At 44.8% G+C, this 16565-nt stretch overlaps 1 protein-coding gene across 1 annotated transcript in view; it reads left to right on the top strand.

Moving 5' to 3' along the window:
• The window catches only part of lrch4 (leucine-rich repeats and calponin homology (CH) domain containing 4), a gene marked incomplete at its 5' end in the record, with an annotated part of 46443 nt that extends 40156 nt beyond the window's left edge, over positions 1–6287 (top strand). Inside the window, one exon of the mRNA XM_080023437.1 lies at positions 5738–6287. Within this exon, the coding sequence (XP_079879563.1) occupies positions 5738–5899 (162 nt within the window). The 3' untranslated portion in view covers positions 5900–6287. The remainder of the gene's footprint in view (positions 1–5737) is intronic.
• Between the last annotated feature and the right edge of the window lie 10278 nt (positions 6288–16565).

Genomic DNA, 16565 nt, shown 5'->3' with positions numbered 1-16565 from the left:
CCCCACACAAACTGACCGAGACCACTACCAGCTTCCCCTTCTTTTCCTATCTGCGATGTCGATTGTTGACCAGCAGGGGGCGGCCTAGTCCCACGCTTAAACTGACGGTACAAAATCCTCCTTTTTTAAATTTATTATTTTTTTTATTGTATTTGTTTCTTCCGAGTTCCTCTTTGCCGCACATTGTGCCGCTCGGGGCCGGCTTACTTTGCTTCGCGTCTGTACAAATGTAAACAGCGAATTAAATTATTACGTTTTTTTTTATTATTATTTATTTTCTTTCCGTTACTGGCGCGGCGCTCGGCGGGGGGTTAAAAAACGGCAAAAAGTCCTCCCCCATTTTAAGTTTGTCAAATTAAAGCCGGCGAGGGTTGACGCCTCCTCCGAAAAAAATCGACGGCAGCACTTTAAATTGAAACGCGCCAATATTCAGTCACCACGAGTTCAAATGACGCTGATTGTCGGGGCGGGTTGTTGGATAGCCACGCCCCTCGCTGGCGGGGCGGGGCGTGGCGGGGCGCCCGCCCTCCCCGCCACGCCCCGCTCATCTCTGAAGGTCTGTGTGAGATCCGTGCACTCGCAGGACTCATTCCCTTGTATCAGAATTCCAATTTTGTCTTCGTACAGACCCCCCCCGGGTTGAATTAATCCTCGGGGGACGCTTAACATTTAAGCGTCTCAAATGGATATTCGATAGTACGACACTTTTTTACCTAATGAGGTTTTTTTGGTTTTTTTTTTGCCCTGAAGTATTTCATGTCTGCTTCCTACTCCGATGCTCCAGCGCAACTCTGGCTAACACCACTTTTCCGTGTATTATAACCACTTCTCACTCGATACCCCCTCCCCCACCTGAGATATCCTGCTGTTGGAAATTTCACAATGTATGATTTTTATTTTATTATTATTATTATTTTTTTTTCTATGAAGGGGAAACTGGACGACCGCCCCGAGTTCACCCGCTGGCTTAGACCAAACTATATTCGTTAACGACAGAAACAGAAATACGGTTGTATTTTATGATATTTATACAGTACCTATGAAGATTGAGTTTATACAAATCTATATGTAATTTTTTTTTTTTTTACCCCCACCCCTCCCTGCCGTAAAGGAATAAAAAGGAAAAAAAAAAAAAAGACAAACCGAGCTCAGGTCGTTAGTCTGCTTTCTTTGTCGGCTCTCGCTTCTCGTCGAGTGCTTCTTTTTTTTGGGTTTTTTTTTTTTTTTTCTTCCTTCCTTCCCTCCAACCCTCCAGCTCTCCCCACGTTAAAAAGAGGTGAGTTTGTTCAGCCAAGGTAATGCTATACAGCTCTGCTCGTTTGCACCGCCGCCTTCTAAAGATAACTCCGAAAGTTGTCTCGCCCCCGCCTGTCTGCTCTTATTTTTTATTTTATATTGTATTTTTCTATGTTTTGCATCTCCTGCAGCAGCCGCTGGCAACGTTCCTCTCTCCCTCGCTGTGTTACGTGTCGTGTGTCCTCGGCAGGGTCTCGCCCGACGTTGTTTTGGTTGGAAAAGAGGCTGAAGCCCGGCTAAATTTGGTTCGAAAGCGTGTGATGGTGCGGCGGCCCTTTTTACGACACATTTTTCAGCGTCGGCATGTCCCTGTTATTGAAGGATCCGCCTTCTGTTTTTCAACCCGGGCGTGGCTGAAATTTTGCCGCTCTTCATTTCGGCAACTGTTCGTGGTACAACTTTGCTGAACACCTCAATATCGGGAAACTCTGCTGCAGCTTCTCGATGTGCTTGAATGCATTCCAATAGGGCAAACATTTTAAAGGGGACCTACAGTATAACGCTTTTCCTTATTTTCTGTCATACAGTAGATATAGTATTACAATGTGGGATGTTTGTGTTAGATGTGGCCAAAGTGTCAAATAACCATGGAAACTGATGACAAAGTAATAGCTGTGAGCATTACGCTCTGGTTTCTGAACGCTCTGTTTTCAAGGGTTTGTTTCTCCTCTCTGCATGAGCTGACGTCAGATAAGGATTTCTTTATATGGTCGTCTGCTCCGTCCCGTCCGCTGTGCGTTTCTCCAAACAAAACCGATAAAAACAGTGTTTTTATTGTTGATGTATTTATTGACTTTATTTTCCGACATTCCCATGAAACAAAAACTCATTGTGTGCATCGCAATGCAATGTCCGTGTCTCCCACAAGCTTGAAGCACGGCAACCAACGTCGGGACAAACTCTATCAGACCTTGTAGATCTAATACGAGTGAAGATTAAGCAACTGGGTTGCTTATTTGTCGTCTCAAATTTGACCAGAAATAGATTTTAGTGTACTGATAAGGTGAAATGAGTGAAAGTTTCCAGAGTAAATAAAATTAAGCCCGGAGCGAAGCTCAAACCCCATCGCAGATGTCCCTCAAACACCAACTCGAACTCGGCCTCCTCCCAAACCCAAACCCGAGCCCAAATCGCTCTCCTTTTGAGGGGATGGGAGCCCCTCAAAAGGAGAGCGATTAAAGAAAGTGACATCTGGTCCGACACAGTTCGAGAGCGTCCCTCTGTCCGCTCCAGGCATCCCTGCATATAATCGCAGAGTGCAGATTCTGAAACTTTTTGGATTGTTCTCAGGCAAAATGATGATTATATCATATATTTAAATGTATATAATATATTTTTTTGAATCTATTTTTTTGTTTACATATTCTTGATTTATTTTATTCAGTGTTTAACGTAAAAAGCGATGATAATAATAAAAGTAATAATAATAATAATAATGAGCATTATTGTTCAATATATATCGTGATAATTATCAACATCGATCAATATGAGGAAAAAAAAACAACAATGTGATATAATTTTGGCCATATATTTAGAGGTATGTCACAATGGCTTCAAAAACATGTTTTGGGGACCTCGGAGACCTATATTAACACAGATAAAAACGAGCATAATAGGTCCCCTTTAATATAACATAGTCAGATGTTTCAGTGTATTCAAGTAACAGTTTTTTCACATTTTTATGTAGAAGTCAATTTTTACAAGGCATACAGACGATTTGTGGGGGTGTTGAAGTGGTGCAACCTCCAAAAGAGCCCTGCAAAAAGCAGGGTCTCTGCGGGTCCTTGAAAAGTCTAAAATCCAACAATCTCAGGATGTCTTCAATAAGATTTTGACAAGTCTATTTCAGGCCTGTGGGACTCCCATTTTCCTTCATACCTTTCGTACTGTTTTTGCCAGTATGGCACTTAAATTGCATTCTTAATAGATTCAACATTCAAGAGGTTTATTTGTCACGTACACATACATACACATATGCAGTAAATGTCTTATATGTATGAATGTGACTTAAACGTAATCGTCTTTAAAAGGTTTAACTTGAGGGAAGGAGGGAGGGGGAAGGAGAGCGCTCAACAGATGGCCAGATAAATCTGGCCAGCAAATAATTGTTTTTAACTCACAATGCTTAATTTATCCACACAAATGTACTTAATGTTTTCAATATATTAAACAGAATTTAGTAGATCATGAGAGAGCTGTTTCTAACAGGATTATGAAGCAATTCACTAATGTGCGAGAGAAGGAAAAAAATAATAAAAAAATGAAAAAAAGAAAAAGGCCAGTTTTTCCCTTAAAGTTCAACACGGCCCCCCAAAAAGAAGACAATCTGGCCAGTGGGCCCCAGGTCATTTGAGTCGTATTATTGGTGGGGGCTCTTTTCAGTGAGCAAAGCTAAATGAAAAATCAGGGTTTGTGACAGTGTCTGAACCACTCCACTAGGTCACCTTGACGTGCAACCCTGGTCTCCGGGCGCTTTTAAATGCTGAAGTTTCCATCCAATTTCTTGTCTCCTGGAGCCACCGAGTCTTATAAAGTGTGCTTGTCTCCTCCAATCATCGGATTCAAGGAACAGGACTTGGATGGAAAAATCAGCACTTGAACCTGTGACTGGTTCAGACCTGTCCAAAACCCATTTTGGGTGTTGTGGTTGATGTTTTAGGACGAGATCTGGAGTGTATATATTTCATCACAGCGAATGGATAATTTTACACAACATCAATTACAAGATCTCTTAATATCCGACTAAAAAAACAAAAAAACAAACATGCCCGTATTGATTGGTATAATAATGTCATTTATCAGACCAGGTTTTGTATTGAGGACAGTCCTTGTAGTGCCGTGTCACAAGTTTATTGTCACCTTTGCTTATTCACCTGGTTTATTTGTAGATTTACTGGCAGCCTGCGAGAAAACCATTCACGTGAAGAGCCAAAACCTCTCATCACAAATGTCCCAATACTACAAGTGCGTACTTGTTGCCTCTACTCCGCCCACCATGTCCGTGGTTAAAAAAAAAAAAAAAGAAAAGAAATTTTAAAAAATCTGCACAAATTGACGAGGCCTCGTAGCACACGAGGCTACAGGCAGTTGTCTATATGCCAGGTGGAAGGACAGCCTGTGACTGGGGAATGTATAATTGTTTTGACCAATTAGAGTAAGTGCCAGGGATGACAAATGTTAGAGCGTGAGGCTTGTCAATTAAAAAGGGGAAAAAAACAACAAGAAAACAACGCATGTTCTTTTCCTTTCGACCCAACGTCAATTTTTCTCAGCACAGCCACTCAAGTTATTATCCACAGAGCGACTTGCACGCACCTCTGCATTTCTAGGTCAATAATGGCGTCGGCCATTATTTCGGTAGCGTCCAATGTATTCCAGGGGCTTGGGTTTGGACGCGACGCGGTTCACCCAAAGGACCCACCCATTTCCAGCCGTGAGTGGCTGTAATCATGTGTCACGGAGGGCTAACGGAGCGTCGTGAACAATACCGGCTAAATAATTTCGCCCATTACAGCCCCCTCCTCCTCCTCCTCCACCTCCTCCTCCCTCATGAAAGATTTACTATTTGGTGAAATTGCACGCTGTGAGGTAAAGCTGCGATAAAAAGCCTTGTACTTGTGGCAAATGCACACTGCTCACGTGGGATGTTCGGTGAGATATCAAGTAGAACACTCGTAAACAATGACATATACCGTGTGCAGTATAATACAAGCAGGTAATCAACGCTAATGAGAGAACGCTACACCCGGTAGAAATGGCTATCAAACGGCCTAAGTGTTCATATTCTCATATTCTCTGTGGTTGTTTCAATTCTGGAAGCAACCAGAATTGAAACAACCACAATTCCCGACGAGAGCGGTTTGACGGCGTTTTTGTTGTCCTGCTTCGTGTTTTTTTGTTTGGAGGTTCACTGTCATTGAGAGCGATCTCCCCTGCATGCACGGGCACCGCATGTTGACCGTTGACCTCTTGATTTGCCGAAGCTGCGTCCGAAATGGCGTACGAGTGCAACAGGCTGGTCAATGGCTACTGGCAGCATTATATCAGCATTATATTTAGTGCATATAATGTATGTTTAGTGTGTCTGTAGTATGCATTATCCAGGGCCAGGGTTCATTCCTTTTCACAGGGTCCCAACATGCTCTGAAGTGACCCTCAGATGGACGCTTCGAAGTGGACTTTGTCACCCGGGACCTCAGGTAAAAGTTTCTGTGCAGCGAAAGGCAGCGGCACGTGGCTATGACGATGCACTGAAACCCGCGTCCTAGAAGCTGTCGCTCTGTTGACGCATGCGCATGCGGTACGCCGTTTTGGACACAGGGAAGGTGTCTCTCCGTGGGCTTGGGTTGCATGGCCTGGGTTGCATGCGCACACATACGTGGTCGCGTCCTTGCGAGCCCCCGGAGGACTTTTCCCTAATGTCCGCCCCTCCCCTCCCCAGGATGCCCTCTGCGCCCCCCAGTTGATAACGGAGGACGAGGGCTTGGGTCGTCTCGCCATGACCGTCCAGGTTCTGGTGGAACTGCGTCTGGCCGGAGCCCGCCGCGCCTCCGGACAGGAGACCCCGGGAGCCGGCGCCCCCGCCGCTGCCGCCGCCCATTAGGGCGCCCCGTCTCGACTGGGAGCTAATTCGTCACCAATTCTATTTGTTTTGACCAACCCTATACCACATACAGTGAAATGCCTAATGTAATTAATTATTGTCATAATGTAATAATTATTTGAAATGCATTTTAAGGGCTCCAAAGGAATGTACAATAATCCGGAATTCCAGTGTCCAAAATTCCATCTATGTGACTGTCACATTGTCTTTCTAGAGAGAATATCTGTATCTGCATAACTCTTATACAGTATGTGTGTATATAAACATATCGACTGGAAACTTTTTAAAGATTAGATAAAATTTTCCCTCAACACAAGCTGCCTTCTCGTCGTGGGAATTCCGCCTCTTTTCAGCGAGTCGCTTCCTTTGGCTCGGCTCAAACATTTAAAAAAAAATAAACACAAATCATATGAAATACTTGCACTGATGGGTGTTGTTTGTACGCATCTACCCCGTTGATATATGGCGGAATCTCTTCCGGCTTCCAGAAATAACATTATTTATAATTTCTCTATCGCGCTTCGCACCGCTGCTGGTTAATCAGCTGTTGGTTGATGAGAAACTCCCACACACACCATGAACAGCAGTGACCAGATGCCAACAAACCAAATGTGGGACAACGAGTGTGTTTGTATGGGACGATGTGGGACACGTTACCAATGCCGAGAGGCGTTTTTCATATAATGTCGATCCAACTTAAAGGTAAAAGTTTCTATTTCACCCCTGACCTCATGACATCTCCACGCTCCTCCCTTTGTGAGCCTCACTCGCACTGTTTCGCTTCACCACAGGGAATCCATCCACCTCGTAGTTTGTAGCCGCATTTCCTTTTCTCTTTGGTAGTTTCCATCACGTTCTGCCAAAATCTGCATGGTTTGTGATTTATTTATTTTTATTTTTATTTTTATTTTTTTTGTGGCTCTCACAATATTCTGTTTCCATGGGTTTGACAAGATTAAAAAAATAAGATACTTAGTAAACAAAGAGATTCCTGAGACAGGGGAGGTGATAGAGGTGTTGATGCACTTGTTGAAGTTCAAGCCAAGATTTTTTCAAGGTATTTTTAGTTGTTAATGTAATTTTGACAGTTTTACATTGTGGCAAGAAAGAGCATGTGGCGTCACATTTTGGAACGGGGATCTAACTTTTTTTTTGGTCGTCTGAAGCGCTTGCCCCATTGGCCTGCATGTATAGGCACAGTGAGACTTTGCAACAGAGTGGTAAGTTTTTTCATTTGGAAAGGCCTGGGTTGAAAAATGCCCAAAATTTTGAACTGAGATTAAATAAAAGTAGAAAATAAAAGTAGGCCATTCTAAAAGTTCTACCCTGCTGGGGGGAGGGGAAAGGGGGATGTGACCCGACAAAAAAAAAAAAAAAAAGAAGAAATACATTATTAATACATAAATACATAAAAAAATCATAAATATGTTTTAAAGGAAGCAACAGTAGGAGAATTTAGCTTTTAAGTAGTGTATGCAAACAATGCCAAATTCAAACCGGAAGCTCTATGTTTTCTATTGTAAAAAATGTATATTTCATTTTTGCCATGATGGACTTTGCTTGAGTTTTTTATGTGTTTCTTTGATTATTTTGGAAGAAAAATATGCCCAATTGCCCCAATTAACTAACACACATTAACAAAACCATGGTTGAGATATATTGAGAGGTGCTAATGGAAAACAATGTTAGTATTGTATTGCACCAACTGGGAGGCTTTGAATTTTAACTAAAATGTCATAATTATATTACCTGGAAACTGTGCTGGGTGCACAACCTCTCTCCTCACAGCGATGAGTAATGCATATATAACTGTTCAAATTAAATGTTTTTTCATTATAATGTTTTGCTATAAAAAACAGAAATAAATAAACGTGTATTCCATCTTTTTTCAGATTAAGCTATTTCAAAGCGCAAATGAGTATAGTATTGATTGGAAAATATAGCCAGATTCAGACTGTAAACAAAATAAATATTATAATGAAGCCGTATGTTTCCCGACATTCACTGCTACTAAAAAGACAAAAGGGGATCGGCTTGGATTAAATCAGTCATTGGAGTTTCCTTTATATTCAAGTCTGGTTTTGTCTTAATTTAATTGATATATAAATATATATGTATATATACAGTGTACACACATTCACACTCAAGTGTACTGTACATATACACATACACATTCATAACGTTAATATAGTACCACCTGTGAAAACAGTGATTTTTTATATCAAAATGGGAAACTGTAGAAATGAAAATGTTCTTTTCTTTTGCTGAACCGCCTCAGGGATCAGATTTTTCCTGCCTAATGATTTGTTGGTAACTGTGTTTAAGACAGCCGGCGTTTTAGAGGATTACTTTTCCATCACTTACCATGTTAACTTCTCTGAACTGTCTGGCAGGCATGCACAGCTCAGCTGGTGCAGCTCTGGCTACGCCGCAGTGACTGACTCCCCAGAGAGGAGGGAGAGAGAGCCTGGCGCTGTTGGCAGAAGAGCCGTGGACAGTGATTACTCTGAGCCGCATGATGCATGGGAATGAATTACAATGTAATATATTACTCGTCTTTTCCCGGATGATTTGAATAAGTTGCTAAATTTGTCACTGGTCGCTTTTTTAAAATAAAGTCACTGAGAGCGTCTGAAAATTCGTTAAATTTAGCGGGAAAGTCGCCAAGTTGTCATAACTGGCAGCAGATCCTTTAAGTCCTGTAAGTTGTGTGGTGGGGCCCCCAATGGATTGGGCTTCCACAGATGCTGGATTGGATTGAGATCTGGGGAATTTGGAGGCCAAGTCAACACCTTGTCGTGTTCCTCAAATCATTCCTGAACAGTTTTTACAGTGTGGCAGGAATCATTTCCCTGCTGAAAGAGGCCACTGCCATCGGGGAATACCGTTGCCATGAAGGGGTGAACTTGGTCTGTAACAATGTTTAGGTAGGTGGTACGTGTCAAAGTAATATCCACATGAGTGCCAGGACCCCAGGGTAGTAGTCCAAGCAGAACATTTCCCAGATCATCACACTGCCTCCGACGGCTTCTCTTCTTCCCATAGTGCATCATCTCTTCCACAGCATTAACGTTTTCAGCAATTTGTGCTTCAGTAGCTCTTCTGTGGGATAGGCACAGACGGGCTGGACTTAGCTCCCCACACGCATCAATGAGCCATGACCCTGTCGTTGGTTCACCGGTTCTCCTTCCTTGGACCACTTTTGGTAGGTACTAACCACTGCATACAGGCCTGTGGTTTTGGAGATGCTCTGATCCAGTCGTCTAGCCATCACAATTTGGCCCTTGTCAAAGTCACTCAGATCCTACTGCTTGCCCATTTTCCTGCTTCCAACACATCAACTTCAAGAGCTGACTCTTCACTTCCTGCCTAATCCCACCCCTTGACAGGTTCCATTGGAACAAGATGAGCAGTGTTATTCACTTCACCTAAATGTAGTTCCGGTCTGCAGTAATGACATGTTGCATGGTGAAAGGTAAATGAACCAAACAGCTATGTCTTGGTCCCTTATTGTAACATCAGATGGGCATAGGTCCTGTAATGTTTGACAGTGTTTATTTGTTTTTACTGGGTAATTATACAGTCAGAATGGGAGAACAGCACATACCTTGTTGGCTCTCACAGAGTAGTACTCTGTACTAACAGAGTAAGAACAGGATAATAGTGGATAGTTCATAATCCGACCCGCCCCCTGTTGTTACTCTGTACTTACAGAGTAAGAACAGGATAACAGTAGAAAGTTTATAATCTGGCCACCCCCCTGTTGTTACTCTGTACTTGCAGACTAAGTACTCTGATATACATATGTGTATTATTACATATTGTCCTTGGATGACAATACAGTTAAGCCTTCAAGAGAGGCAAGTAATGCTTTTCTACCTCAGCCTGCCCATTATGAGTTGCTGCAAGGTTTGGGGCTCGGGTTGTGGGCCGGGGGTGCGTATTGCTGGGTCAGGTCTTGGCCCCGTGGTCAGGGTGGTGGGGCTTGTGTGTCCTGCTGCATCCTGCTGCATCCTGTGGCGGGGGGGGCAGGGGGAAGCTGTGCTCTTGTCATCTCATAGATTTTCCACAGGACAGAGTTGTTGCAGCAGCTCTTGATGATTTAAGAATGAATGAAGAGCTGCATTGCAGGTTGAGAACTTGAACTACACTCGCAGACTAACTCTGTCCTAGATGCAATGACGCAAATACTCGGCGTTGTATGTCCAGCATGCTGACAAGACAGGTTAAAATAAATAAACAAACAAAGCAATCAATAAATAAACAACCAAACAATTAAATAATAAACAAACAAATAAAGCCTTACTGAGTATTTTCATGAATTTGGTAGCTTATGGGTGTGTTCCTGTTGAATGAAAACACTTGTTTTACTTCAGACAGTCGTACCGCAGGTGGGTAAATCCAAGGTTTACCTTCAATTGCGCATTGAGGGTTATAAAACTGAAAAACTGAGGGGAAAACTCTGAGAACATACTGTACAACTGAAATTACCCTTTACAGCAATTTCCCCAAGTCCTCCTTAGTTGAAACATGTCATATCAAGATTGAGAGTTACAGTTACTGTACTTATATATTTTTTGTCATTTGCCAATTTCTGTATTTGTACACTTGATGATGAATAGCTTTATCCTTGAATGATAACATTTTCAAGTCACAATCATCCTTCTTTCAAGATGAAGATGTCATTAACCTTGAACGTATTTAAATTGTGCTCCGTACAAAGTACCTACCAACTTGCACGACATGACCTTACAATCTAAGCCTAAACATTCCAGATCCACAAAGATCTTTTCAAATATTGAAATATACAAGTGTGAGCAGCCGTGTGAGGTTGGCCGCACAAATTGTCACGCCTTCCTCGTCATCGCCGTCCCTGCCCTGTCTGACCTCGTCCTGTCCGGGACCCGTCTGTGACTCACAGTGACTCACAATAAAGCTCCATTGTTAAACCCTGTCTGCCAGCGGTCTCTGTGCCGTGCGTTTGAGTCCCCCTCTAGCCCTGGTCGTAACACAAATAGCCAGATTTGCTATTTTCTTATTGGTTCCTTTTATGTCCCTTTTGAAACCTTGGGAGGCATTTTGTTTCTTTCAGGTTAGAGAATATCTTTGAAGAAATTGTACAACTGGGGAGCACACAATGTCTTTGCAGCATTTTAATATGGGGATATTGGCGAGATGCAACATTTCACCCGTAATTAGGGCATCCAAGCGGGATGCAGGGTGGTATGCGAATTAGAGCATAATGCAGATCCGTTGCCAGGGTTCAGTCTATGGGGTGAGAACAATCTGTCATGGGTGGGACCAATGAAGATATATACATACTGTATATAAAGTATATCTGCAGCACTGACTGAGGTTGCATATACTGAATTAATTAGGATTTTGTTACGTCTGATTCCTAATTGCCCAATAATTAATTGAAGGTTGTTCACAGTAGTTTACTGTTCAGCAAATTGGTACCAATAATAAGCAATTAATAGGAATAACATATTTTACCAACACCTCAAGTTGAATACGGCCAACCACTCCCCGACAACCATACACCTCTGCTTACTTTGAAACGAGTTATTTTGTTCCCTTGTGACGCAGTAAAGCTGAAAGCGGAGTTTCTGTGCAATACACTGTCCTTTGAACATACGTACAGTATGTGTCATTTCCTTTTCAAATGCAAAAGCGTGAACGGATATGGCCCCACAGGCCCGCATATACTGTATATGGATGCGTATACTGTATATCACATAAAGGCATGACTACAGTGACGGGCACACATAGGCTATAAGATAACTGAGTGACAATCGAAAATGGTAAAAACGAAGGTCCGTCATAGCAAATCTAGCAGTTTGTCGATGGAATGGTTCCATATAGACGAAGAAGTAATTCCTTCTCTAATGGAGAAACCTTGCTAGAGTCTTGGTAGATGCTGTAGCTACATAAACAGAATCTCTTACAAACTCATGCAAATCATATACATTAGTATATGACCTGTAAGGAAGGACCTGTCACTCTGGTGCCAGGACAACAGCCTCCTCCTCAACGTCAGCAAAAGTAAGGAGGTAATTGTTAACTATTAGGAGGGGATTACAACCGAGGACGCACACACCGCTGGTGATTAATGGGGCTTCTGTTGACAGGGTGAGCAGCTTCAAGGACCTGGGAGTCCACATCACAGAGGATTTAACATGGACTTTACAAACAGACGCTCTGGTGAGAAAGGCAAGGCAGCGTCTTTACCACCTCAGGCAGCTGAGGAAATTCCGGGTCTCGGTGAGGATCCTCAAGTCCTTCTACTGTGGAGCGGTGGAGAACATCCTGACAGGCAACATCACTGCCTGGTTTGGCAACTGTACTGCTCAGGACAGGCGGGCCCTGCAGAGGGTGGTGCGTTCAGCTGAATATACCACTGGAACTACCCTCCCCCCCTTGCAGGAGTTATACACCAGGAGGTGTAGCAGCAGAGCCCAGAGGATCATGAAGGATCCTCTAATTTTATTTGTATTTTATTTTATTTATATTATTCTATTCACCAACTTTATTATGTTTTAGGAATCAGTTAGTTTCAGTCAGTTGCTAGGTAGGATTTAGATTAACTATTATGTTTGCTTTAGTAGCTATTGTGCATAATCTCCGATGCGTTGCAAAGACATTACACTGCATATATGTATGAATGTATGTACATGTATGACATGTGTGACAAATAAACCTCTTGAATTTTGAATCTCATATATTTGCTGAATCGTTCCTGGCTCTGCATCAAATCCTCACACAAGGAGTACAGAGAGATTCACGGTAGCTTAAATTCCATTCATCAGCTCCCCAGAGCCAGATAAATATTGGCTTTGTTGTCTTGACAGAAAAGAAGGAAACCAACTGTTTGAAAAGGCAACAAAAAAGTAGAAGCAAGCCCACACTGACAGCACACCATCCTTGATTCAACTAACATAGGCATCGCACACACTCAACAGTGTAAAACCGTCCAATGAGGAGCCATCGATTAAGAGTCACAAACCAATATCAGACCTTGCATGACTATAACCAGTTCCAACAACACGCATTGACTCTATGGTTCTTTGCAAGACATAATCTGTACTTCTTTGAGAATTTGTTGGCTATTTAAGGACCATGGAAGACGCTGTCATTAGCCACTGCGAACGGCCTGCGCATGGGCCTACAGGTGTCTGATTATTGGACCGGAGCAAAATCAATCAATCAACGGGCGCGCGCCGAGATGAGCCGACGCGCCCCATGGATTTTCATCGCCCCCACTCGGCAAATTCAAATAGAAATGAATGAATTAGTAATGGAGATTTTAAGATAAAGACAGACAAATGGGGATCGAGTGTTCAAAGATGTGTCAGAATAATGGAGGGGAAAAATGGATCAGGAAAATCCATAAAGCACGTTGCACGTGCGTGCGTGCTTTGACAAGAATGTTGGAAATTGGATGACGTCATTCGGTGCGTGATATTTGTACGCAAACGCCCTATCGTGACTGAATTAGGATTACCAAAACGTGCGGACCAGCTGGCGAACAGCTGCCGGACCCGTCTGCTATAGTTAATGCTCAAAAATCTCTACTTACCTTGACTTTAAAAGATAAAGGCATGCATGCGGCTGGTGGTGATGCTAATACTTTACGTAAATTGACCTCACAAGTCATTGTATTGCACTGTTTTCTTATAATAAACGGGGAGTTCAGCGACCGGATCTGTACGTGCATTTTCTCCATCACGGAGAACTTAGCGTTTTCTCCCTCGGGCAGCCGACTGGGCGACGCGTTCCATCTCTGTCCACCGGGTAATAAATCACACGCTTATCTGTGTCACTCCAGCTGGGCTTCAACAAGGCACAACCTCAAAGTTGAATTTGCCAAGATTTTGACGGAGGACCAAAACATGAAACCCATCTCCAAACTATTGGGGAAGGAACGGTCTCCCGCTGCGATCGAGCGTTTAAATCCGCGGTTTCAAAGGTTTCCACGTCAAGGAGGGGTCTCAACCCGCCGAGCTGCTTCGCCTCGGTCACATCTGCGGGGTTTTACAAGCGATGGATTGTCATTTTGTGTCCCGCGCCATAGGGATATTATTGGGGTTTTAGGCCTGGACTTGGAATGGGCGGTTTCCGAAACGTACATTTTCTCGTTTTCAAGAAAGTGAGGCGGTAGGTGCGGATGTCCCGAGGCGTGCGAGTGAGACCTCGGCAGAGAGAGAGAGAGAGGTGAGGAGGCAACCAAGGCAGACTTGTTCTACGCTTGGTTCCATAGACGCTGCTTTGTGAATAAATACAGACGCCAGCAGGCGTTGTTCAAGCCTCTCTGACTAGTTGCCTCGCCCATTCTGTTCCCCTCCGCGGTCAACCCGCCACACCTGGTTCACCCGGGAGGTCGTTGGAATGTCTGGAATGGCAGCGAGGCGCTATTTACAGTTTGGAAATGTGTGCTGGCAATGTCACCGACGTAAACATTTGGAGGTATACCGAGTTTAAACCAGGCGCATTTTCCCAATGCCAAAGATCTGCAAAAAGGCTGCAAATTCAGAAAGTTGATCAACACCCTTCTCAGAGCACTTCAGGTGGCCGACAGCAGACTGACAGTGCGGTGACACTGTTTAGAGGTCGGGTGGAGGCTTTGGGAAAATGCACATATCACTGAAATGACAGCAAAGAGGAATTGTGAGCAGAGATGTTTGAATGTATAAAGCAGGGCTGCCCAAAGAGGGGCCTGCGGGCCACAATTTGCCGCCTGATGCTCTTTAAAAACATATTTATATATATATATATATATATAAAAAACAAAATATATATATATACACATATTCAAGAGGTTTATTCAAGAGGTTTATTTGTCACATACATATAAATACTTTCATACATATATGCAGTGAAATGTAATGCAACGCACACAATATGTCACGACCAGAACAGGGAGGAACCCAAACGCACGACACAGGGAGACGGGAGGCAGGCAAGGGATGTTTATTAACCGGGACGGTGGAGTTGGCCGGGGGGACCTGGTCGGGAGGGGATGGAGCAGGGCAGGGCAGGGACGATGATGACCAGGAGATGGGGTCCAGGATCCGGGTGGCGAGACGGGGAACCAGGCTGGATGGAGCGTCCTGGGCGACGAGCGGAGACAGACAGGTACAGGGAAGGCGAGACAACAACACATAAACTAGGATCTTGGAACTAGGAACGGAGCCAATCGCGATGCAACTCGGGGAAAGCTAGTTGCCGGTCTGGCAAGAATGGCTAGGAAGCTGGGGCTAAATACAGTGCGGGTAATTGATCCCAGGTGTGTGCAATTGGGTCTGAGTAGGGAGCTGCAGATGGGGCAAGGGCGGCCTCTAGTGGCGCTGGGAGGCCGTGGGCCTAATTGTACCCCCCCTCTACGGACGCCCCTTGGCGGACACCTGGAGCCTGAAGGACGAGTTTGGTTGAAATCCCGGACGAGGGAGGCATCCAGGATCTGTCTCCGGGGGACCCAGGAGCGTTCCTCCGGGCCGTATCCCTCCCAGTCCACAAGGTACTGGAAGCCCCTCCCCCGGCGCCGCACGTCCAGCAGCGCCGCACTGTGTAGGTCGGGTGGCCGTCGATGGTGCGGGGGGGTGGTGGGGCCTCGGCGGGGAGGGAGAGAGGGCTGGAAACCACTGGCTTGAGCAGGGATACATGGAAGGTAGGGTGGACACGGAGGGAGGGAGGGAGACGGAGGCGTACGGCACAGGGGTTGATGATTGACTCAATGGGAAAGGGGCCAACATACCAGGGAGCGAGTTTTCGGGAGTCCACCTTGAGGGGCAAGTCCCTTGTGGAGAGCCAAACCATCTGTCCAGAGACGTATGCAGGTGCAGACACGCGGTGCTGGTTCACCTGCCGCTGGGACCTGGCCGAGGCCCGGAGTAGGGCAGAGCGGGCCCTGGCGGAGGGAGAGCAGTCTTCTGGCGGGCCTCCTTGCCGCAAACTGGGTGGTCAAAGACTCTCCTCATTTCGCGGGTAAACAGATCGTAGGAGAGACTCACGGGACCCCCCTGACTCCAAACCGCGGAACCCCAGCCGAGAGCTGCCCCTCTCAGGCAGGAGATGAGGAATGCGATGCGGGCACTATCGGAGGCGTACGACGACGGCCGCTGTTGGAAAACCACCGCGCACTGCACAAGGAAGGCGCGGCAGGTGCCGAAATCGCCGTCGTAAGGCGCTGGAGCCGGACTGGGGGCTCAGGGGGGACGAGAGTTGAGAGTTCCACGATGTCCCGGAGGGCCTGGTCATGTTGCCCAAGCAACACTCCTTGGTCCTGGAGTGCGCGGCGGAGCCCTTCTGTGTCGGCTGGGTCCATGTTTTCCTGGCCAGACCGTACTGTCACGACCAGAACAGGGAGGAACCCTGTATGTCTGTAGTAAGTCGTTCTTGTGATATTTTGGGCGTTGCACATTTAGATGTTTTTCGATAAGCATAATGTCGTTTTTGGGATATTTTTCGGCGTTGTATATTTTAACATTTTTCGACATAGTATAGTATGTCGTTTTTGGGAAAATATTCGACACTGTATATTGAGATGTTTTTCGACATAGTATAGTATGCAAAATGTAATATGTGACCTCGTGGCGCAACGGTAGCGTGTCTGACTCCAGATCAGAAGGTTGCGTGTTCAAATCACGTCGGGGTCAAATTTCCCCAA

The sequence above is a fragment of the Zeus faber genome (assembly GCF_960531495.2).
Source record: "Zeus faber genome assembly, chromosome: 22".
Classification (NCBI taxonomy): Eukaryota; Metazoa; Chordata; class Actinopteri; order Zeiformes; family Zeidae; genus Zeus; species Zeus faber.
Note: the sequence above shows the minus strand (reverse complement) of the source record. Positions and strands in the feature narration are given on the sequence as shown.